This window comes from Ictidomys tridecemlineatus, chromosome 5 (assembly GCF_052094955.1).
Source record: "Ictidomys tridecemlineatus isolate mIctTri1 chromosome 5, mIctTri1.hap1, whole genome shotgun sequence".
In the NCBI taxonomy this organism is placed as follows: Eukaryota; Metazoa; Chordata; class Mammalia; order Rodentia; family Sciuridae; genus Ictidomys; species Ictidomys tridecemlineatus.
In genome coordinates, this window is record NC_135481.1 from 29,187,344 (window position 1) to 29,210,869 (window position 23,526).

At 36.2% G+C, this 23,526-nt stretch overlaps 1 protein-coding gene across 3 annotated transcripts in view; it reads left to right on the forward strand.

Moving 5' to 3' along the window:
• Myo5a (myosin VA) overlaps nucleotides 1–23,526 on the forward strand; it is a 228,574-nt gene that overhangs the window by 96,703 nt on the left and 108,345 nt on the right. For all 3 annotated transcript variants that reach the window (XM_078049598.1, XM_078049596.1, XM_078049597.1), the window contains exons 5-9: nucleotides 1,880–2,036; nucleotides 6,382–6,525; nucleotides 8,886–8,967; nucleotides 9,594–9,701; nucleotides 12,378–12,484. In XM_078049598.1, the coding sequence (XP_077905724.1) occupies nucleotides 1,880–2,036; nucleotides 6,382–6,525; nucleotides 8,886–8,967; nucleotides 9,594–9,701; nucleotides 12,378–12,484 (598 nt within the window). The remainder of the gene's footprint in view (nucleotides 1–1,879; nucleotides 2,037–6,381; nucleotides 6,526–8,885; nucleotides 8,968–9,593; nucleotides 9,702–12,377; nucleotides 12,485–23,526) is intronic.

Genomic DNA, 23,526 nt, shown 5'->3' on the forward strand with positions numbered 1-23,526 from the left:
CATTTTTTCATCAGAACTGAATTTCCTGCCCTTTTATAATTTCTTATGATTCTGAGTCTTCTTTTATGCTATCTCTTGTGCCTAGAATGGTTCCTTCTTCACTTTGCATTCCTTGTGTGCCCTCTCCTGCCTAGCTCTCATCTGTAGGGAATTGCCTCTGTTAATCTCCTTCTCCTGTTCAATGCCCCCATTACCTGTTTTATCATCTTGCATATTGATCTGTCTTTCCTATTAGACCATCATCTACCTGATGACACACATCATAGCTTTTAAACTTTTATCTAATGTTTAGCACAATTTATAACATGTAAACCATAAATATTTGTTGGGCAAATAAATCTCTTTAAAAAGATTTAAAAAATTGTATTGTGTAATAGAAAAACCTGCTGTTTTAGTCAGATTTTTTGCTGCTGAGACTAAAAGATCTGACCAGAACAATTGTAGAAGAGGAAAGGTTAATTTGAGGGCTCATGCTTTCAGTGGTCTTAGTCCATAGAGGGGCGGCTCCACTCCTCAGGACGCCAGATGAGGCTGAACATCATGGCAGAAGAGTGTAGCTAAGGGAAACAGTTCACATCATGGTGATCAAGAAGCAGTGAGAGAGACTGTACTCACCAGATACCAATATATACACAAAAGCCTCGTCCCAATTCTCACCTCCAGCCACACCCTTCCACTTCAGTTAATCCTATTAGGGATTAACTCACTGATTAGGCTAAGGCTATAACCCAATCATTTCTCCTTCAAACCTTCTTGCATTGTCTCACATGTGAGTTTTCAGGGGACACCTCTCATCCAAACCATAACACCTCGATATCTTGTGACCTTGTAGGATAATACCACTAAAAACCTTTGAAGTCATCTTGTCTCTTTGTGAATTAAGGCACAAATAATACCACTTTTATTTATTTGCTTAGCTATTTTGATGGGTTAAAAGTGACCAAAAGATTCATCTCAGGAAATCGGAGTTTCCTTCTTCTGTCCTAGTAGAAACTGTAGCCAAATTAGGAAGATTCATGTCAAGGATAGGTTGTTCATTGAAGTTCTCTACGCTTGTAATTGGTGCACATTTGTGATGTGTCAGGCTCTGGACATAATGCTGGATATTAAAAGTAAAGTAAAGAAGATACAGGCTCTCAGTGTCAAAGAAATAAGAGTCTTTTGAGCAAGTTCATCCTTAGAGTTTTTGAGTTATTATGTGAATTAAATAAGATGTCATATTAGTCTTTGAGTTCTGAAGTTAGTCCTAGGTAAACACTAGATAGTCTCTGTACTATTATTAACAGGAATAGTATCCAACTATGACTATGGCTTGATGTATTTAAATGAAATCAGTCAGCAAAATGGATTATTTATTTCTCCTCTGGTGATAAAGGTATTTTATTATGAGCTGGAGTTTGTGGGAAACACTACTTAATGGATTGTTAGCTAATAGATAATTTGAAATATTTTAAATGGTTTTGTAATTTTAATTAGATAGAGATTTTTTCTAAATTTCTCAATGTTTTCCTTTCTGTGGCTTCAGATAGTATCTCCTTTCTCTTTTGAGATAGTTGACAATAATAATTTAAGATACTCAAGAAATTCTCTAGGAGTAAAATATGTTTGATTTGTGCACACTTACAAAAAATTCCGAGAATCTGTATTATGGATCCATCTTACAAAGTGAGACTAAATTCATGGTATATATCTTCAACCTCTATTCATTTTTAGTTTATAAGTAGTAATTTTTATTAGGAAATAGCATTCTTGTGTTTCTTTCCATATAGCTGATATAGCATCCAGCAGAAATTTACTGTGCTTCATCAGTGAGACTGGAGTAGAAATAATCACATTCAGAAGCAGGCAGCACTGGCAATTACTCTTTTTTGTTTTACAGAGATGAGCGAAATCAGTCCATCATTGTAAGTGGAGAGTCTGGGGCAGGAAAAACAGTCTCAGCTAAGTATGCTATGCGATACTTTGCAACTGTAAGTGGTTCTGCCAGTGAGGCCAACGTTGAAGAGAAGGTCTTAGCCTCCAACCCCATCATGGAGGTAAGACAGCAGTATCCTGGGCCTTCTAAATATATTCTTAGGAAACATACTGAAAAATCTAATTGATATATCAGATAATCAGGGGCCTCCCAGCCGCTAAAATTAGAAAAATACCTTTCTACATGTTAGTAACATCCAAGAAAAGTGAAAATTATGTAAGGTGATTGAGTAAAGCCCAGCCATCAAAAAATCTGCTTTAATTCAAAATCTTATATTTTTAACCTACCAATAGAATTTTTGCCTGTGATAACAGGTAGCAGTACTTTGTTTTCTAAAGTTTCTTTCTCTTAGTTAATTGATCGAACCTATTGTTCTGTGTACCAGAAGTGCAAGTTACTTATCCCCTGCCTCCTGAGTTATTTATGCTCTTTCCAAAACATAGGGTTTACTATTTTCAAGCATGAATGAACTTCATTATTTCTTTGCTCAGAGTTTATTTTCTGTGCTTAATCTGACCTATTTGGCTTTAAATTTAAAGTTTTCCCCTAATTTGAATTACAAACTTAAACCATGACCTCATAAACTTTCTCCTTCTCCTTCTCCTTCTTCTTGTTAATCACATAACACAGATATAGGTTAGTAAAAGAAATTCAGTGATTATAAGTTCTTGGTAGTGAAAAACAGTGAAAGGACAATGTGCTTTCAAAAGTCAAATATGTATACAAGATAGAAATGACTATGCCAAAGAAAGTATTTTATTTGAATGTAATTTTAAGAAAGTTATAGTTTTATAAGAAAATGAGGAAAAATAAGTTTTGTTAAATGGACAGAAATGAGTTTGGACATACAGAAACAAACCTTACTATTTAAAAATTCAAATGGGTATTTTTTTATTCCTATTTTTTTCCTTTGTCAATCCTTATTTATCACCTAAACACAGATGGAGTTAAAACTGGCCTGGTGCACCTGTGGTACAAGTGGTTTTTGCAATAATCTGTCCAGAGGTAAATTGTGCCTGGTTTGCAGTGCTGTGTGTGTCACTTGAAAACACAATGCTGTGAACTTCATCTATCAGGATTGCTCTCCAAGATATGTTGGGAAAGTTGAGAGGCCTCCAAGGCTGGTATGCTATGGAAAGAAAACTGGAAAAGTTTTCTGAAATAAATTGGATAGGAAGAAGCAGATGTTTGTGCTAAAAGAGAGTACTGAGCTCGGCACAATGGCACACACCTATAATATTAGCTACTTGGGAGGCCGAGGCAAGAGGATTGCAAGTTTGAAACTAGCTTCAACAATTCAGCAAGACTCTATCTGAAAATCTGAAATATAAAATATATTTTATCTGAAAATAAAATATAAAAAGGGATGAGGATGTAGCTCAGTGGTGAAGCACCCCTAGTTCCAATTCTTGGTACCAACAAACAATTTCACAAAAAGAAAATAGTGAAGATTTTAAGCAAATTAAAGTTTTCAAAGTATTTAGCTCTGTATGTAGTGGTGGGTATTACTGACGTTATTATTAGGTAAACAGTTTATTGAGCCAGCTTTTTTTTTTTTTAATCAGAAAGTAACAATGCTTTGTTTTATCATGACAACATACTTCTAGTATTTGTCAATAGTTCAGGCCATTCTAGTCCCTAATGTTAGAATATCCTGAAGACTTTATTGTGATAGCTTTAGGAAATTTTATGTCTTCTAGGTTAGACCACATAAAAGTATGATTTGGATTTGTCTTGGAGAAAATCCAGAATGAGCCTTTTAGAATGTGTCAAAAGATGACCTCTTTCAAAAAACAGCCATATTAATGTTTCTATAGTTCAAGTTTGAGTTGTATGAATAGAAATGATATTAAAATTTTGGAATGGACACAGGGACTACTTTTTAATAAGCAGTTATAAGGAATTTGTCCTGTTTACTGGGATGAAAATAAATAAATAGGGCTGGGGATGTGGCTCAAGCGGTAGCGCGCTCGCCTGGCATGCGTGCGGCCCGGGTTCAATCCTCAGCACCACAAACCAACAAAGATGTTGTGTCCGCCAACTAAAAAATAAACATTAAAAATTCTTTCTCTCCTCTCTCACTCTCTCTTAAAAAAAAAAAGAAAATAAATAAATAAAGTCATCCAATAATTGATCCCTTCTTTCTGTACTGTCATTTAATCTGTAGGAATTTGGGCTAAGAAAAATTTGGTAAAGGGAGAACTAATTTTCAACAACTATAAAGAGGGCATCTCAGTTTGTGAGGCTCTAAGCAAAACAAACATACAAAAAAAGACTTGGAGCTTAAGATTAACAACAAAGGGTCTATAGTCACTAGAAAAAAAAAAGCATGTAAAACATTGAATATGAAGCCTAGAAAGTTTATAGGTTTAAGATTGACAACAAAGGGTCTATAGTCACTAGAAAAAAAAAGCATGTAAAATATTGAATATGTAGCCTAGAAAGTTTATAGGTTTAAATGTGCTGTAAGACTATGTCTCTATATTAGAGCCCATTACTGTGATATCAAGAAAGGAATGTCCAGGTATCCAGTGATCTGCAAAAACTCCTTGGTGGGATAATGGACATCCTGTACATAGTTAACAACATGACCCAGTGGCTAAAGGGATTTGTTCATTATCCTTTAGAAAGCAAACACCTTGTCCTAAAAATAGTCTCCTTTGGCAAAATGTAAATGATGTAGAAAAATTATTCTTTTTGCTCTGTTTTATAACATGTTTTTTCTCTTGGAAGTCTTTTTTTGTATGTTTGTTTTGCATGTTACTTGGGATTGAACCTACGGGTGCTTTATTTACCACTAAGCCATGTCTCCAGCCCTTTTTATTTTTTATTTTGAGATGAGGCCTTACTAAATTGCTTAGAGCCTCACTAAGTTGCCTAGGATGGCATTCAGCCTGCAACCCTCTTACCTCCCAAGTCACTGTGATTATATGCCTGTGCCACTGTATTGGGCTCAGGTTTTGTGTGCGTGTGTGTATATGTGTGTGTGATATTAAGAAGGGTAATAACATCTGAGTACATGTCTATAATGAATTATATCAGACTATGTCAGCTCACACTGTAATTTTGCTGAAATGGTAGCTTCCAGTCATTCTTTTTTTTTTCTCTAGAAAAGCATTTAAAATATTTATCTAAGTTGTAGCAGTATCCTCATTGCCAAAACAAAATATGATGATATCTGCCCTCTTCCAGAAATTGAAAATACATTTTCTTTGACTGATCAGAGTATCTAGCATGATTTTAGAATGACTTTTTTTTAGCAGTATTGCTGCTACTGTTTGTTTCACTCTTTTAATGCTCTACACTCTTTTCACATCTTCCTCTTTGCTATGGTTTTGATATACTAATCTTTATTTTTTTTTAGAGAGAGAGAGAGAGAGAGAAAGAGAGAGAGAGAGAGAGAGAGAGAGATAATTCTTTAATATTCATTTTCTAGTTTTTGGCGGACACAACATCTTTGTATGTGGCGCTGAGGATCCAACCCAGGCTACCGCTTGAGCCACATCCCCAGCCCCTGATATACTAATCTTAACAGAGGCTTTGCACAAGTGAAATCTATTGCTCTTATATGAAAAAAGTTGATTAAACATTTTACATATATGCATTATATGAATATTTGCTTTTTAAACTATACTAATTTTTTTTTGCTTTACCTTAGAAAAATTTGTAGAAGCATATCACTTAAATCAGTAAGAAGACATGCATTTTAATTTTTAAGGTTACATAAAAATGTAGCAGAACGTTATATTGTCCACATTACACAGCAGATGCTTTGCAATTTAGATACTACCATCAAAAATCAAAGCCAAATTTTACTTTCTCTGGTTTCTGAAAGAGGCATTTAAATTGAATAGGTAATACTTATCCTCTGACAATAAGAAGTCCAACTGGACCTTTGTTGCTGTAGGATGGATGAGATGAGAGAAACTTCCAGTTTCTAAAGAAACCCTGAACATAAGAGCAACATTTCCAGGAAAATATTAATTTGGCTTAACCATCTCATTTATACTAAACTAAATTTTTCAAGAAATCAAAATCTTGATGCTTAACTCATAAGGCTTGTATTTTGGCAACTCCCAACCCTACCCTGTTCTTTCTTCACTGGAATGAATGTATAAATGTATGGAATATGAAAATCTCCAATTGCTGGGATCAGGTTTACTGTTCTGAAATTCATTTTTGTGAGAATAACAAGACAAATAAGAATGACTAGTATGTATTTGTATTGTTGTGCAGTGGGCAAAGCATTCATCTGTACCTGTAGGGGCAAAGTTGGTTCTGTACTTAAAAGAATCACTTTTAAATATTTATGTTCAATTTTCTTTTTTCTATCCCTGAATAGACATTGTAATTGTCATGTCATGAATTGCACTTCTAAAATCTTAATTTTTTCCCTTACTTCTTAGTCTATTGGAAATGCTAAAACAACCAGGAATGATAATAGCAGTCGCTTTGGGAAGTATATAGAGATTGGTTTTGATAAGAGATATAGAATCATTGGTGCCAATATGAGAACATACCTTTTAGAGAAATCCAGAGTGGTGTTCCAGGTAAGCTGAGCATGTACATATGTATGTATACTTATGTTAGATTGCCACATAATTGCAGAGCTCATGCTTGCTGGAGTGGTATAAATTTTGTTTCTAGACACTCTCAAGAACACATTGTGACAGTATTACTGCAAACTATGCTTGGATTAAAGCATGTAAAATGGTGCCTGCAGGGGCAGAATACCCCATAGACTTACAGTCTTTGAGCGCTGATGTAGATTTAATAGTTTTGACTTTTTTCTACAGATGTTTGTTGAAAAGTCTGCTTACGAAGAGGCACTAATTAGTTTAGTCTTGTCTCTCTTCTTTCCCAATTGATGAGGAACAGATTGACTTATGTCTACAAGGAGTTACAGCTTGAATTCAGCTAAGAACAAAGTTATCTTTGTCCTTCTACTATATTTTTTCTTAGAATATGATATTGTTTAGATAGAAAAGTGAGGGATTAAAAAATCTTTATATCCCAGTTGTGAACTATTATCAAAAATAAAGTTGATCAATTTGTGCAGAGTTTGTATTCACATGTATGCCCTTAATCCTTTTGGTCTGAAAGGGTAAAATACTATACATTTGCAATAGTAGCAGATGTATATTTACAGGCATACTAAAGGAATGTATATTTATCATTAGCAAGCTCCTGGTGACCTACTGTATCCCTATGTTATCAGATCTGTAGTTTCAGTATCCCCTTTAATTGGACGCCCGCTGCATAGAGAGTCAAATACTGCTGGCACTGCCAGGTATCAGGGTCCACAATTTCCATTTTCCAAGCCTGTTATGGCTTAGAAAGTTATCTGGGACATACCAAAAGTCACACATTGGGGAAGCCTGCATCTACAATGGCTTTGACTTTAGGGTTGTGCTTCATTGATGACAAACTAAAATATAATACTCAATTTATATAATAAGGCACCCTTTACCATTGTTCTAATATCCAAATGCACACAGTGATTTTCTTGCATATGTAAATACTTCTACAGATTTTTGGGAAAACTGTCTAGTTTAGTAGCCTGAAGAACGAATGAATTTGAATGAGACATAGGTAGATCTAAGAAAAGATTGAATCCAAATAGTAAAGATTTGATTGATATATCCTTAAAGGTGGATAGGAAAAAAACATCCTTGGTCAGTATGTTGGCCAAAGGCTAGCAAGGCTTAGTACAAAATTATAAGGCCTAATCTGTATTGCCTTGTCTGGAGACAGTGTAGTCATTCTAGCTGTTCTCTAGTCTCTGGGGATAGAAAATTGAGAAGGATCTATGAAAATGAATCTCATAGTCAGAAAAACCAAACTTGATATTGTCTCTCATTTACAAAGATGATCAGAGCATTTCTGCAGACCCACCTGCTTTCCTAGTTTTTGTACACTGAACAACCTGATCTCTTGCCTAATTATACTTATAATCATAGGTATGTTGGTATTTTGTTCAGTGTCTTCTGTCCCTGTAATAATAGACTTTCTATTAAACCAGATATCACTTTACTTTGGGCATCAAACCTAGCCTTGACCTTATTAGTACTAATCTTTTTCTAACAGAATGCATTGCAGAATTCAAGGATATGATAATGTAATATTAAGATTATATTAGCATTCAATTTTGTATTATAGTATTATTGCAACTATATTTCTAGGTATGTATGTAAAAAAAACTCTCAGAAAATATTAAAAATTGACCTTAGAATTATAAATGATTTATTTTCTATTTTGTAAAATAGTTATCAGTTTTAAAATATATAAATAAAAATGTTATGGAGGATAATATAGCATGTTTATGGATTTCTTAGAAGCAAAACTGCAGAAGATGGTCCTCTCTGAAATATGGCAAAGATGGGATTATAATTTTTCAAAGAGTTGGGAAGATCACAAATATTTAGAAAAAGTAGTGAGTACTGAAAAAACAGAAGATTTAGCTTCCCTCAAAAGCACTGATCTCTTATGACTATAGCCATTTATCAAGCTGTTGGCTAGTTCAAAAGGCATTACTCTTGGATATTTTCGATGGAGTGTGAATAATACATCTACATATACATATACACATATAGATTCCATCTATTTTATTTATTTACTTTTATTTTTTTAAGAGACTATCTTACTATGTTTCTGAGGCTGACCCCAAACTCCTGATATCAAGCAATCCTGTGCCTCAGCTCCCCAGTAGCTGGGACTATAGGTGTGTACCACTGTGACCAGCTTACATATAACTAAAAACCATAAGGTTTAACAATCATAAATACTTATTAGGAAATTTGGTAAGGACAATTTATTTCACTGAGAAAATTAAATATTAAAATTGTATTTTATGAGAATTTTCTGAGTTTTAGATCAAATGTTATAATTGAAAACTCTTCTTATTTCAAAGGCAGAAGAGGAGAGAAACTATCATATCTTCTATCAGCTTTGTGCCTCAGCACAATTACCTGAATTTAAAATGCTGCGATTAGGTATGAATATGGCTCTAGACTTATTATATTGGTATTATTTTCGTTTAATACCCGAGTTTCCAAACTAACTTGTTAAAAGAAGTTTATCTCATACTGAAATTTTTATGGATAAAAATGATTTTTAGAAGTCTGCAGTTGGCTTCAGAATGACCCATGGGGTTCGGAAGAAGTAAGTAGTTGTATAAATAGAACAGGATTGGCCTTGGTGTGATGCTTATTAAGATGAGTGATGAGTATGTAGGGGTTTATTATAATAGTCTCTCTACTTTTATGTACATTTGAAATTTATCTTGAATGAAAGGAAAAAGATTTACTAGTTGGAGGCCTATAGGGTTTCTGATAAGGAAAGTAAAGTGTTTGAGGAAATTGTCATAGCATGTAGTTTGGAATTAAACCTTTGGGAAACTACTATACATTTCAACAATTAAGATAAATAAGTCATAAACATAGTTTTGAGTTTTAAATTAAAATATGATTGAAAACAGAAAGGAATATATATACACACATGTATATAATCTCCAGACCTATACACTTAAATGTTCTACTCTGCCTTCAATTCAGAGTGATCATAAGGGTAGAAGTCAAAGCTCTTTCTCAGACTACAAAATTATTTTCCTTCATTGCAGGAAATGCAAATAGCTTTCATTACACGAAACAGGGAAGTAGCCCAGTGATTGAAGGAGTGGATGATGCAAAGGAGATGGCACACACCAGGCAGGCCTGCACTCTACTAGGTAATGTAATTTTATTCTTCAGCTCTTACAAGCAATAGTGTTTTGTTTTTTCTTTTTGTGGGTGGTATTGTGTGTTTGTGTGTGCACGCACATGATGAGAATTAAACCTAGGGGTGCTTTACTATTGAGCTATATCCCCAGACCTTTTTACTTCTTATTTTGAGACAGGGTCTCACTCACTAAGTTGCTGAGGCTGGCCTTGAATTTATAATCCTCCTGCCTCAGCTTCCTGTGTTGCTGGGATTACAGGTACGTACCACTATATCTGAGAAGCAATAGCTTTTTTTTTTTTTTTTCCTTTTTTGGTATCAAGGATTGAACCCAGTAGTTTTCAATCACTGAGCCTCATTTCAGTCTATTTTTAATTTTTTATTTTGAGGCAGGGTTTTGCTAAGTTACTTAGGGCCCCACTAAATTGCTGAGGCTGGCTTTGAACTTGTGATCCTCCTTTCTCAGCCTCCGAGCACTGGGATTACAGGCATGTTCCACCTGCCCAGTGAGCAATTGCTTTTTGCTTAAAGCAGCTTTGTTTGAAATACTGTTTTGGTTTAGTATTAAGTAGTGAGCATTGCTGGTAGACTTAATATAGTTTATAGAACACATTCAGACAACAATTAAGCACAAGGGTTTTAGGGTGATGGAACTACTCTAAAATTAAATTTTGGTAATGGTTGCACAAATTTGTAAATTTACTGAAAATCACTGCTTTGCACACTTACAGCAGCACATGTTTTATAGTTTGAAAATTATCCCTCCATAAAGTTGTTTTTAAAAACATATTTGAGACATCAGGTAAGATAAGACTAACTAATTTTCTGTGAAAATTTTTACAAAAATCTAGAACCTATAGCTAATAAGATGGGTTTCTCTTCAAGCTTGAATTTTCCACGGATTTTCATTATATTTTTGTTTTTTGTTTGGGGGGTATTTTGTGTCTTGGAAAATTACTATATTGGCATGATAACAGAACATTATATTAAATGTGATTTGGTCCCGTGTTTTTGAAACTGCTCATATGTTAACAAATGTTGTGAATAAATTAATTTTTAGACCCATAGTCTATACCTTTTAGAGGTGAATTATTTTTCTTTTAAAAAGAAACATTTCAGGGCCTGGAGTTGTGGCTCAGTGCTTACCTGGCATGTGTGAGGCTCTGGGTTTGATTCTCGGCACCACATCTAAATAAATAAATTAAATAAAGGTCCATCAACAACTAAAAAAAAAAATTTTTTTAAAGCAGAAACTGGGCATGGTGGTGCATACCTGTAATCCCAGTAGCAGAGCTAAGGCAGGAAGATCATGAGTTCAAAGATAGCCTCAACCCTAAGCAACTTAATGAGACCCTGTCTTTAAATAAAATTTTTAAAAGGTCTGGGGGCCCAAGCATGGTGGTGTATGCCTATAATCCCAGTGGCTCAGGAGGATAAGACAGGAGGATCACAAGTTCAAAGCCAGCCTCAACAATGGTGAGGCACTAAGCAACTCAGTGAGACATTGTCTCTAAATAGGGCTGGGGATGTAACTCAGTGGTTGAGTGCCCCTGAGTTCAACCCTTGGTACAAAAAAAAGGCTGGGGTATTGCTCAGTGGTGAAGTACCCCTGGGTTTAATCTCTAGTACCAAAACAAACAATCAAACAAACCAAAAAACTGCAGAATATAAATAACTTAAACATTGAGAAGTACCTTTGAATGAGTTAATTTAAAAGCATTTCTAATCACAGTATAGTCTAGGACTACTATAGAGCTTGCTGGAAGTATGAAATCTCATTCCTTTTCTTAAAATTGTGAATTAGAATCTGCTTTTTAACAGATCTATTAGTGATTCATATGCATATTAAAGTTTGAAAAATACTGCTTTACTTCTAGGGCCAAATTATGAATTTGAAAAAGCCATAATGTTGGACATAACATAAACATTCATTATAAGGTCAATTCTCAATTACTGTGTATGATTACATATTTGGAAATAATTTTACTATAACTTAATTATGTTTAATATTCTGAAAATTTTTTACTTACAGAAAAACAGCCAAATCTGATAAAAGCCAAAAGCTGTCTAGTTTTTTTATTCTGTTTTATACTTCAGCTCCTTCTCCAATGCTGTATTTGGACATTAACTCTTCCGACCAGGGAATAACACCTGTCTGAACATCTCTGATCTTGGGGTCTCTTTGATTTATACTTGGCCTTTAGTTAAAAGAAGTAATTAAATTATTAATTTAAAACAGCCTTATTATTGTGCTACAACTTGCACTTGAAATAAAGATTAATAGAAATGGTAATAATATTAATAAAATACTTAAATCCAATATGTGACAATGATATGATCATTTGTGTAGTACTTACCACGTGTCACATTGGGTATGCTGTGTGTGTTACCTCATTCAATGTTAACACCCTTTGAAGAATTCACTTTTATTCCCATATCTCAAATGAGAAAATGAAAGCATAGAAGGGTGAAGTTATCTGCCCATGTGTATATCCACATTATCACCCATAATGCTAACTGCTTAATGTTTTAATGTCAATGAAGATGAATGATTGTTAGCTGTGACTCACTATAATGTGTATAACATCTGTCAATATTCAAGAATTAACAATAGATTTAAAATTATCTGCTATAATGTTTTGTTGCTATTCTGAAATTAATCACTTACTCATTTACTCTATTTAAGGAATTAGTGAATCTTATCAAATGGGAATTTTTCGAATACTTGCTGGCATCCTTCACTTAGGCAATGTTGCATTTACTTCTCGAGATTCAGACAGCTGCACAATACCTGTAAGTACAGAATGAAATTGGTGTGGTAGAAGTTGAATTGTGTTTTAGTTTTGTTGAAGCAATATAATTTAAGTCTCTCTTACATTATCAGAGAGATAATTATCAAAAAGATGTATTATCAAAAATATAAAGCTTGAACTGAGAATAAAGAAAATGGGTTTCAATTCTTGGTGCAGTGATTATGTGATTATTATTATCTTTATTTATTTGTGTGTGTGTGTGTGTGTGTGTGTGTGTGTGTGTGTTTAAGAGAAAGAGAGAATAAATGGTCTTGGATACGTGTCTGATTTCTATAACCGAGGGAGAAATACTACGTGTAGTTTCATTTGGCCTATTTAACTTTGTGTCTTTAGCTTTGGAGATGTAATATGGTTTAAAAATTATTGAACAGTGCTAAGGAAAGAAATTTGGCTGGGATAGGGTGTGGGGTGGGAAAGAAACTGACTTATCCCTTTTAGTCTTTTTTTTTTTTTTTTTTTTGGTGGCAGGGATGAACTTAGGGGCCATCAACCACTGAGCCACATCCCCAGCCCTATTTTGTATTATATTTAGAGACAGGGTCTCACTGAGTTGCTTAAAGCCTCACTGTTGCTGAGGCTGCCTTTGAATTTGTGATCCTCCTGCCTCAGCCTCCCAAGCCGCTGGGATTACAGGCATGTGCCACCGCACCTGGCTTCCTTTTTAATAGTATAGAATGTGGTATATGTACATCTTCTGAAATGTATAAATGCTTTGGGCATGGCTCAGTGGGAGAGCTCATGCTTAGTATGTGCAAGGCCCAGGTTTCAATTCCCAGGAGTTAAAAAAAAATGTATGAATTCTAACTTCTCCCCATATCTATCTGTGTGTCTCTCTCTATCTCTCAATGTAGATATCTAGGATAGATAACACTGATACACAGATGAAATTAGTTACTATAATATAAATGACCCCATAAGATCATAAACTTGGGTGAATTTAGAGCTATAAGGGAATATATCATGCCCTTGCTTAAATCCTTCAGTATTTCCCATTGTCTTCAGGAATAAGGTAGACACTCTACAGTAGTTCTCCATTATCTATAATTTTTGGTGATTTCAGTTACTTGTGGTCAACTTTGGCCTGAATATTAAATGTAAAATTCCAGACACAAACAATCATATAGTTTAAATTGTGCACTATTCTGAGTAGTATGATGAAATTTCATGCTGTTCTGCTTCATTCCACCTGGGACATGAATCCTCTCCTTATCCAGTATATCCATGCTGTATATGCTGCCACCCATTAGTCACTTAGTAGTCATCTCAGTTATCACGGTGCTGTTGAAGTATCACGGTGCTTATGGCCAAGTAACCCTTACATAGGAGCCTAATGATAAGTCACAATGCCTATGTCATTCTTCTCACTTCATCTCACATAGGCATTTTATCATCTCTCATCATCATCGTAAGAAGGGTGAGTACAATATGATCTGATCTTTTGAGAAGGAAAGAGACAGTATACTCACATAACTTTTATTATACAATAGTGTTATAATGGTTCTATTTACAATTGTTCTATTATTAGTTGTTGTTAATTTCTTATTGTGCCTAATTTTTTTATTGTTGGTTGTTCAAAACATTACATAGTTCTTGATATATCATATTTCACACTTTGATTCAAGTGGGTTATGAACTCCCATTTTTACCCCATATACAGATTGCAGAATCACATCAGTTACACTTCCATTGATTTACATATTGACATACTCATGTCTGTTGTATTCTGCTGCCTTTCCTCTCCTCTACTATCCCGCCTCCCCTTCCCTCCCCTCCCCTCTTCTCTCTCTACCCCCTCTACAGTAATTCATTCCTGCCCCTTGTATTATTTTTCCCTTTCCCCTCACTTCTTCTTGTATGTAATTTTGTATAACCCTGAGGGTCTCCTTGCATTTCCATGCAATTTCCCTTCTCTCTCCCTTTCCCTCCCACCTCTCATCCTTGTTTAATGTTGGTCTTCTTCTCGTGCTCTTCTTCCCTAGTCTGTTCTTAGTTACTCTCCTTATATCAAAGAAGACATTTGGCATTTGTTTTTTAGGGATTGGCTAGCTTCACTTAGCATAATCTGCTCTAATGCCATCCATTTCCCTCCAAATTCTATGATTTTGTCATTTTTTAATACAGAGTAATACTCCATTGTGTATAAATGCCACATTTTTTTTATCCATTCATCTATTGAAGGGCATCTAGGTTGCTTCCACATTCTTGCTATTGTGAATTGTGCTGCTATGAACATAGATGTAGCAGTGTCCCTGTAGCATGCTCTTTTTAGGTCTTTAGGGAATAGACCAAGAAGAGGAATAGCTGGGTCAAATGGTGGTTCCATTCCCAGCTTTCCAAGAAATCTCCATACTGCTTCCAAATTGGCTACACCAATTTGCAGTCCCACCAACAATGTACAAGTGTACCCTTTTCCCCACATCCTCGCCAGCACTTGTTGTTGTTTGACTTCATAATGGCTGCCAATCTTACTGGAGTAAGATGGTATCTTAGGGTGGTTTTGATTTGCATTTCTCTGACTGCTAGAGATGGTGAGCATTTTTTCATGTACTTGTTGATTGATTGTATGTCCTCCTCTGAGAAGTGTCTGTTCAGGTCCTTGGCCTATTTGTTGATTGTGTTATTTGTTATCTTATTGTTTAATTTTTTGAGTTCTTTATATACTCTGGATATTAGGGCTCTATCTGAAGTGTGAGGAGTAAAGATTTGTTCCCATGATGTAGGCTCCCTATTTACCTCTCTTATTGTTTTTTTTGCTGAGAAAAAACTTTTTAGTTTGAGTAAGTCCCATTTGTTGATTCTAGATATTAACTCTTGTGCTATGGGTGTCCTATTGAGGAATTTGGAGCCCGACCCCACAGTATGTAGGTCGTAGCCAACTTTTTCTTCTATCAGATGCCGTGTCTCTGATTTGATAACAAGCTCCTTGATCCATTTTGAGTTAACTTTTGTGCATGGCGAGAGAAAGGGATTCAGTTTCATTTTGTTGCATATGGATTTCCAGTTTTCCCAGCACCATTTGTTGAAGATGCTATCCTTTCTCCATTGCATGCTTTTAGCCCCTTTATCAAATATAAGAAAGTTGTAGTTTTGTGGGTTGGTTTCTGTGTCCTCTATTCTGTACCATTGGTCCACCCGCCTGTTTTGGTACCAGTACCATTGCTGTTTTTGTTACTGTTGCTCTATAGTATAGTTTGAAGTCTGGTATCACTATACCACCTGATTCACACTTCCTGCTTAGCATTGTTTTTGCTATTCTGGGTCTTTTATTTTTCCATATGAATTTCATGATTGCTTTCTCTATTTCTACAAGAAATACCGTTGGGATTTTGATTGGCATTGCATTAAACCTATAGAGAACTTTTGGTAATATCGCCATTTTGATGATGTTAGTTCTGCCTATCCATGAGCAGGGTATATTTTTCCATCTTCTAAGATCTTCTTCAATTTCTCTCTTTAGGGTTCTGTAGTTTTCAATGTATAAGTCTTTCACCTCTTTTGTTAGGTTGATTCCCAAGTATTTTATTATTTTTGAGGATATTGTGAATGGAGTGGTTGTCCTCATTTCCATTTCAGAGGATTTGTCGCTTATATACAGGATTGCCTTTGATTTATGCGTGTTGATTTTATATCCTGCCACTTTGCTGAATTCATTTATTAGCTCTAATAGTTTCTTTGTAGACCCTTTTGGGTCTGCTAGGTATAGAATCATGTCGACTGCAAATAGTGATAATTTAAGTTCTTCTTTTCCTATTTTTATGCCTTTAATTTCTTTTGTCTGTCTAATTGCTCTGGCCAGTGTTTCGAGAACTGTGTTGAACAGAAGTGGTGATAGAGGACATCCCTGTCTTGTTCAAGATTTTAGAGGGAATGCCTTCAATTTTTCTCCATTCAGAATGATGCTAGCCTGAGGCTTAGCATAGATTGCTTTTACAATGTTGAGGTATGTTCCTGTTATCCCTAGTTTTTCTAGAGTTTTGAACATAAAGGGATGCTGTACTTTGTCGAATGCTTTTTCCGCATCTATCGAGATGATCATATGGTTCTTATTTTTAAGTCTATTGATGTGGTGAATAACATTTATTGATTTCCGTATATTGAACCAGCCTTGCATCCCAGGGATGAATCCTACTAGATCATGGTGCACAATTTTTTTCATATGTTTTTGAATCCGATTCGCCAGAATTTTATTGAGGATTTTTGCATCTCGGTTCATTAGAGATATTGGTCTGTAGTTTTCTTTCTTTGAAGTGTCTTTGTCTGGTTTAGGAATCAGGGTGATGTTGGCCTCGTAGAATGAATTTGGAAGTTCTCCCTCTTTTTCTATTTCCTGAAATAGCTTGAAAAGTATTGGTATTAGTTCCTCTTTAAAGGTTTTGTAAAACTCTGCTGTATACCCATCCGGTCCTGGGCTTTTCTTAGATGGTAATCTTTTGATGGTTTCTTCTATTTCCTCAATTGATATTGGTCTGTTTAGGTTGTCTATATCCTCCTGACTCAATCTGGGCAGATTATATGACTTAAGAAATTTATCGATGCCTTCAGTATCTTCTATTTTATTGGATAAGGATTCAAAATAATTTCTGATTATCTTCTGTATTTCTGAAGTGTCTGTTGTGATATTGCCTTTTTCATCCCCTATGCTAGTAATTTGAGTTCTCTCTCTTCTTCTCTTCGTTAGCATGGCTAAGAGTCTGTCGATTTTATTTAATTTTTCAAAGAACCAACTTTTAGTTTTGTCAATTTTTTCAATTGTTTCTTTTGTTTTGATTTCATTAATTTCAGCTCTGATTTTAATTATTTCTTGCCTTCTACTTCTTTTGCTGTTGTTTTGCTCTTCTTTTTCTAGGATTTTGAGATGAAGTATGAGATCATTTATTTGTTGGTTTTTTCTTTTTTTAAGGAATGAACTCTAAGCAATGAATTTTCCTCTTAGAACTGCTTTCAATGTGTCCCATAAATTCCGATATGTTGTGTCTGTGTTTTCATTTAACTCTAAGAATTTTTAAATTTCCTTCTTGATGTCTTCTAAAACCCATTGATCATTCAGTAACCTATTGTTCATTCTCCAAGTGATGCATGATTTTTCCTTCCTTCTTTTATCATTGACTTCCAGTTTCATTCCATTATGATCAGATAAGATGCATGGTATTATCTCTACTCCTTTATATTGTCTAAGAGTTGCCCTGTGACATAATATATGATCTATTTTTGAGAAGGATCCATGTGCTGCTGAGAAAAAAGTGTAACTACTTGATGTTGGGTGGTATAGTCTATATATGTCAATTAATTCTAGGTTGTTAATTGTGTTATTGAGTTCTATAGTTTCCTTATTCAACTTTTGTTTGGAAGATCTGTCCAGTGGTGAGAGAGGTGTGTTGAAGTCTCCCATGATTATTGTATGGTGGTCTGTTAGACTCTTGAACTTGAGAAGAGTTTGCTTGATGAACATAGCTGCACCATTGTTTGGGGCATATATATTTATGATTGTTATGTCTTGTTGGTGTATGGTTCCTTTGAGCAGTATGTAGTGTCCCTCTTTATCCCTTTTGATTAACTTTGGCTTGAAATCTATTTTATTTGATATGAGTATGGACACTCCTGCTTGTTTCCACAGTCCATATGAGTGATATGATTTTTCCCAACCTTTCACCTTCAGTCTATGTATATCTTTTCCTATCAAATGCATCTCCTGTAGCAGCATATTGTTGGGTCTTGTTTTGTGATCCATTCAACTAGCCTATGTCTCTTAATTGGTGAGTTTAAGCCATTAACATTCAGGGTTATTATTGAGATATGGTTTGTTCTTCCAGCCATATTTGTTTATTAATGTTACTAAACCTGATTTGTTTTCCTCTTTGATTATTTTCCCCCCTTTACTGTCCTACCTCCCACTGTTGGTTTTCATTGTTATTTTCCATTTCCTCTTCCTGTAATGTTTTGCCAAGGATTTTTTGAAGAGATGGTTTTCTAGCTGCGAATTCTTTTAACTTTTGTTTATCGTGGAAGGTTTTAATTTCATCTTCCATCCTGAAGCTTAATTTCGCCGGATACACGATTCTTGGTTGGAACCCATTTTCTTTCAGTGTTTGAAATATGTTATTCCAGGATCTTCTAGCTTTCAGAGTCTGTGTTGAAAGATCGGCTGTTATCCTGATTGGTTTACCCCTAAATGTAATCTGCTTCTTTTCTCTTGTAGCTTTTAAAATTCTCTCCTTATTCTGTATGTTGGGCATCTAAATTATAATGTATCTAGGTGTGGATCTCTTATGATTTTGCACATTCGGCGTCCTGTAGGCTTCTAGGACTTGGGATTCTGTCTCATTCTTCAAGTCTGGGAAGTTTTCTCGTATTATTTCATTGACTAGATTGTTTATTCCTTTGGTTTGGACCTCTATGCCTTCCTGTATCCCAATGACTCTTAAGTTTGGTCACTTTATGTTATCCCATATTTCTTGGATGTTCTGCTCATGGTTTCTTAACAGTCTTGCTGAGCTGTCTATGTTCTTTTCAAGTTGAAATACTTTGTCTTCATTGTCTGATGTTCTATCTTCTAAGTGTTCTACTCTGCTGGTAGTATTCTCAATTGAGTTTTTAAGTTGGTTTATTGCTTCCTGCATTTCTAGGATTTCTATTTGTTTGTTTTTTATTACCTCTATCCCCCTGTGTAATTGATCTTTTGCTTCTTGGATTTGTTTATGTAATTCATTGTCAAAGTGATCTTTCATTGTCTGATTTTGCTGTCTCATGTCTTCCTTGAGACTCCAGATCATCTGAAGCATGTATATCCTGAATTCTTTATCTGACATTCCATCTGTTGCAGCTATTACCTCTTCTAGAGTTGAGTTGACCTGCATTGCTTGTGGTCCTTTCTTTCCTTGTCTTTTCATACTGCTCGCGTTTCTTTCTGCTTGGTGAAACTGTTGTGTTTTTGAAATTTTCCCTCTATTCATTTATATTGCTCTTGTATAGTTGAAAAATCTCCCTTGCAGGGCGGGTAGTGGTTGTGCTTCTCCTCCAATTGGGGTGATCTCTCTACCACGCTGGCGGGCCGCTAGGTCTGCTCTGCTGGTTGGTCGCAGGTCTGCCCACCCTGTAGGCACGGGTGGCAGTTCTGCTCGGCCCCCACTCCGAATGGGGTGACTTGACTGCCACGCTGGTGGGTCGCTGGGCCTTTTCCGGGCACAGGCAGCGGCCCCGCTCAGCCCCCACTCCAATTGGTGCAACGTGTCCACCACGCTGGCAGGCCACCGTGCCTGTCCCTTCGGTGGGTCGCAGGTCTGCCTACCTTGCAGGCTCGGGCCGTGGCTCTGCTCGGCCCCTACTCCAAATGGGGTGACTTGACTACCACGCCATCGGGTCGCTGGTACTGTTCCAGGCGTGGGCGGCTGCTCTCCCCAGCTGCAGTTGGGGTGACTTGATACTACGCCGGCGGGTCGCTTGGCCTGTTCTGGGCGTAGGCGGCAGCTCCACTCTGCCCCTCTGGCCCCCACAGCACCCAGCAGGACCCGGACTGAGAAGCAGTTTCCGTGGGATCCCCAGCCCCGGGCCAGAGCAGCTCTGGGAGCCTGAACCTGGCCGCCCCGAGCTCGGTGCACGCTCTGCTAGGAGCAGGCTCCAAGAAGCAGTCTCCGTGGGTTCCCCCACTGGACCTGTTCTGCTGGTGGGTCTCAGGTCCGCCTACCCTGCAGGCGCTTGGGGCAGCTCTGCCACTCCGCAGGTTGCTGGGCCTGACCTGCCGGTGGAATGCAGGTCCACCTACCTTGCAGGTGCGGGGGGAAGGGGCGGCTCTGCCCCTCAGCAGGCCGCTGGGCCTGATCTTTATTGTGCCTAATTTATAAATTAAACTTTATCATATATTTGTATATTTAAGGAAGAAGTATATATGGTGTTTATTTTTCATTAGGAGTCTGCAGATAAGGAGATGTGCTGTACTTGGCATAACATTGAAAGCCCTTTTATGATCGATCTTTGACTTCCTATTCAGTTTACCTCTCATCACTTATCACACTCCAGCCCAGAAATTTACTAACTCAGCTACCTCTCTTTCCTGCCTTTTCTCAGATTCTCTCTGGGGTGTAGGATAACTGTTCTTTCTGGGCAGCTCCAACTGCTAACATACAGTTCTGGCAGCATCTCTTAGCATCACCCTTCTTTCCACTGCTTTCCTTTATCTCAGCTCAGGTCTCAATGTTTTATAAAGGTCTCTCTTGCTTGTGTTTAGCCCCTAGGAATTGAGGTCCTTGTAAATGGGACCGTACTCTTTCTTGGTTGCCTTTTTTCTTTGGATCAATAGCTCCTCATGTAAAAACAGATTCCCTATTCCTATAAGAAAGAATCTGTTCCCTGTCTTTTGTAAATGTAGTAGTTTTGTACTACAATTAGATATATGAAACAAAATCAATACTTTATGATTTGAAGAGAAACACTATACTATAAATGATTTATTAGTCATAGGGCCATGAGTTAAATTTGAAATTTGATCTACACAATTTCCTTTATGTATAATTTATAATTTCCCTAAGCCATGGATCCTAATTGAAGTGCATGGTACCACTTCTCCCTTCCCCCTACATATACACAGGCTCTTCTCCTACTGACGGGTCTTTTTTATTTTTATTTTTATTATTTTGGGATACTGCAGATTAAACCCAGGAAGATTCTATCATTGAGCTCTATCCTCTGCCGCTTTTATTTTTTATTTTGAGGCAGGTCTTGCTAAGTTGCTAAGACTGACCATGAACTTGCCATCCTCCTACCTGAGCCTTCTGAGTCACTGGTATTATGGGTGTGTGCCACCATGCCCAGCCTTTATGGCAGCTTTTTTAAATTTATTTTTTTAGTTTTAGTTGGATGCAATACCTTTATTTTATTTATTTTTATGTGGTGTTGAGGATTGAACCCAGGCCCTCGCATATGTTAGGCGGGTGCTCTACCGCTGAGCCACAACCCCAGCCCCTTTATGGCAGTTTTTGAAAAGACAAAATGAAGATTCTAATTTAATCTCTGATTTCTAAGGAAATATCATTAAACTTTTTTTTTTTTTTTTTAAGAGAGAGTGAGAAAGAATTTTAATATTTACTTTTTAGTTTTCGGCAGACACAACATCTTTGTTTGTATGTGGTGCTGAGGATCAAACCCCGGCCGCACGCATTCGAGGCGAGCACGCTACCGCTTGAGCCACATCCCCAGCCCCCATTAAACTTTTTTCAAAGGCAGTTTTGTTGTAGTATAATGTGAATTATACCCATTTAAATGGCTTTAAATGTATAATTAAATTTTTTTATTGTATTTATGGATGTTTTTAGCCATCACCATAGTCAATTTAAATATTTTCATTATTTCAAAAAGAAAATCTATACCCGTTACCTGATACTTCTCTGTTCCTCTATTTTTCTAGCCCTACTTAACCATTGAATCTACTTTCTGCCTGTATAGACTTGTTTATTCTAGTCATATTAGAAACTGAATCATATAATGTGTATTCTTTCAAAGTCCATCCATGTTATGGCACGTATCAGTATGTCATTTCTTATGGCTCAAAAATTCTGTGTGTGTGTGTGTGTGTGTGTGTGTCTTAATTCTAAGCTGCTTATTATTTAAGGGAGTTGAGTGAGATGCTGACTTGTATCTAAAGTGTTACTTGGGAGGAAGGTATTGAAAAGAGGAAGACCACTTAAATGAGAACGACCCAGGGAAGAGGGTGTCAGAAGACCCAGGATTTTAGTGCCAGCTATGACATAAATTAGTCATGTGATTATTGACAAACTGTTTGTTCTCTTGGACCTCATTTCCTCATTTTCCTTTCCACATTTTTTATTGGTGCATTATAGTTGTACATATGATGGGATTTGTTGTTGTTACATATTTGTACATGCTTTCAATATAACAATATAATTTGGCCAATATCAATTCCCAGCACTTCCCCTCTCCTTTCCCCTTTCCCCTGTCCTTTACTGACCTCCCTTTGATTTTCATGAGATCCCCCACCCCCACCCATTCTTTTCCTTTTTCCTCTGTAGCTTCCACAAATGAGAGAAAATATACAACCATTGACCTTCTAAGTTTGGATTATTTCACTTAACGTAATGGTCTCAAGTTCCATCCATTTTCCTGCAAATGACATAATTTCATTTTTCTTTATGGCTGAATAAAACTCCATTGTGTATATATACCACATTTTCTTTATTCATTCATCTTTTGAACATCTAGGCTAGTTCTATAGTTTGGCCATTGTGAATTGTGCTGCTATAAACATGGTTATGCATGTACTACATCATGAAGTATAATTTCAGTTAGGTATTTTGATGCCTCCAGTGTTGCTTTTCTGGCCTAGAATTGATTTAGCTATTCTAGATCATTTATTCTTCCAAAGGAATTTTAGGACTCTTTTTTTCTAGTTCTGTGAAAAATGTCACTGGTATTTTTATGGAGATTGCATTGAATCTGTATTTTGTTTTTAGTAGTATGGCCATTTTAACAGTGTTAATTCTATTTGTGAGCATGGGAGGTCTTTCCTCCTTCTTTAATTTCTTTCTACAGATTTCATTATTGAGGTCTTTCACCTCCTTGGTTTGATTTATTCCTAAGTTGTTGTTGTTGTGTTGAGGCTATTGTGAATGGGATTGTTTTCCTTTTTTCTTCCTTGGCTTATTCATTGTTGATATATTAGAAAGCTATTGATTTTTTTTTTTAAGAGTGAGTGAGAGAGAGGGACAGAGAGAGAGAGAGAGAATAATTTTTAACATTTATTTATTTTTTCTTAGTTCTCGGCGGACACAACATCTTTGTTGGTATGTGGTGCTGCTGAGGATCGAACCCGGGCCGCACACATGCTAGGCGAGTGCGCTACCGCTTGAGCCACATCCCCAGCCCCAAGCTATTGATTTTTATATGTTGATTTTTGTAACCTGCTATTTTGCCAGATTTGTTTATTAGCTTTAGTAGTCTTCTGCTGGAGTTTTTTTTTTTGTGGGGGGGGGATCCTCTAGGTGTAAGATCATATCATTTGCCAACAATGATAAT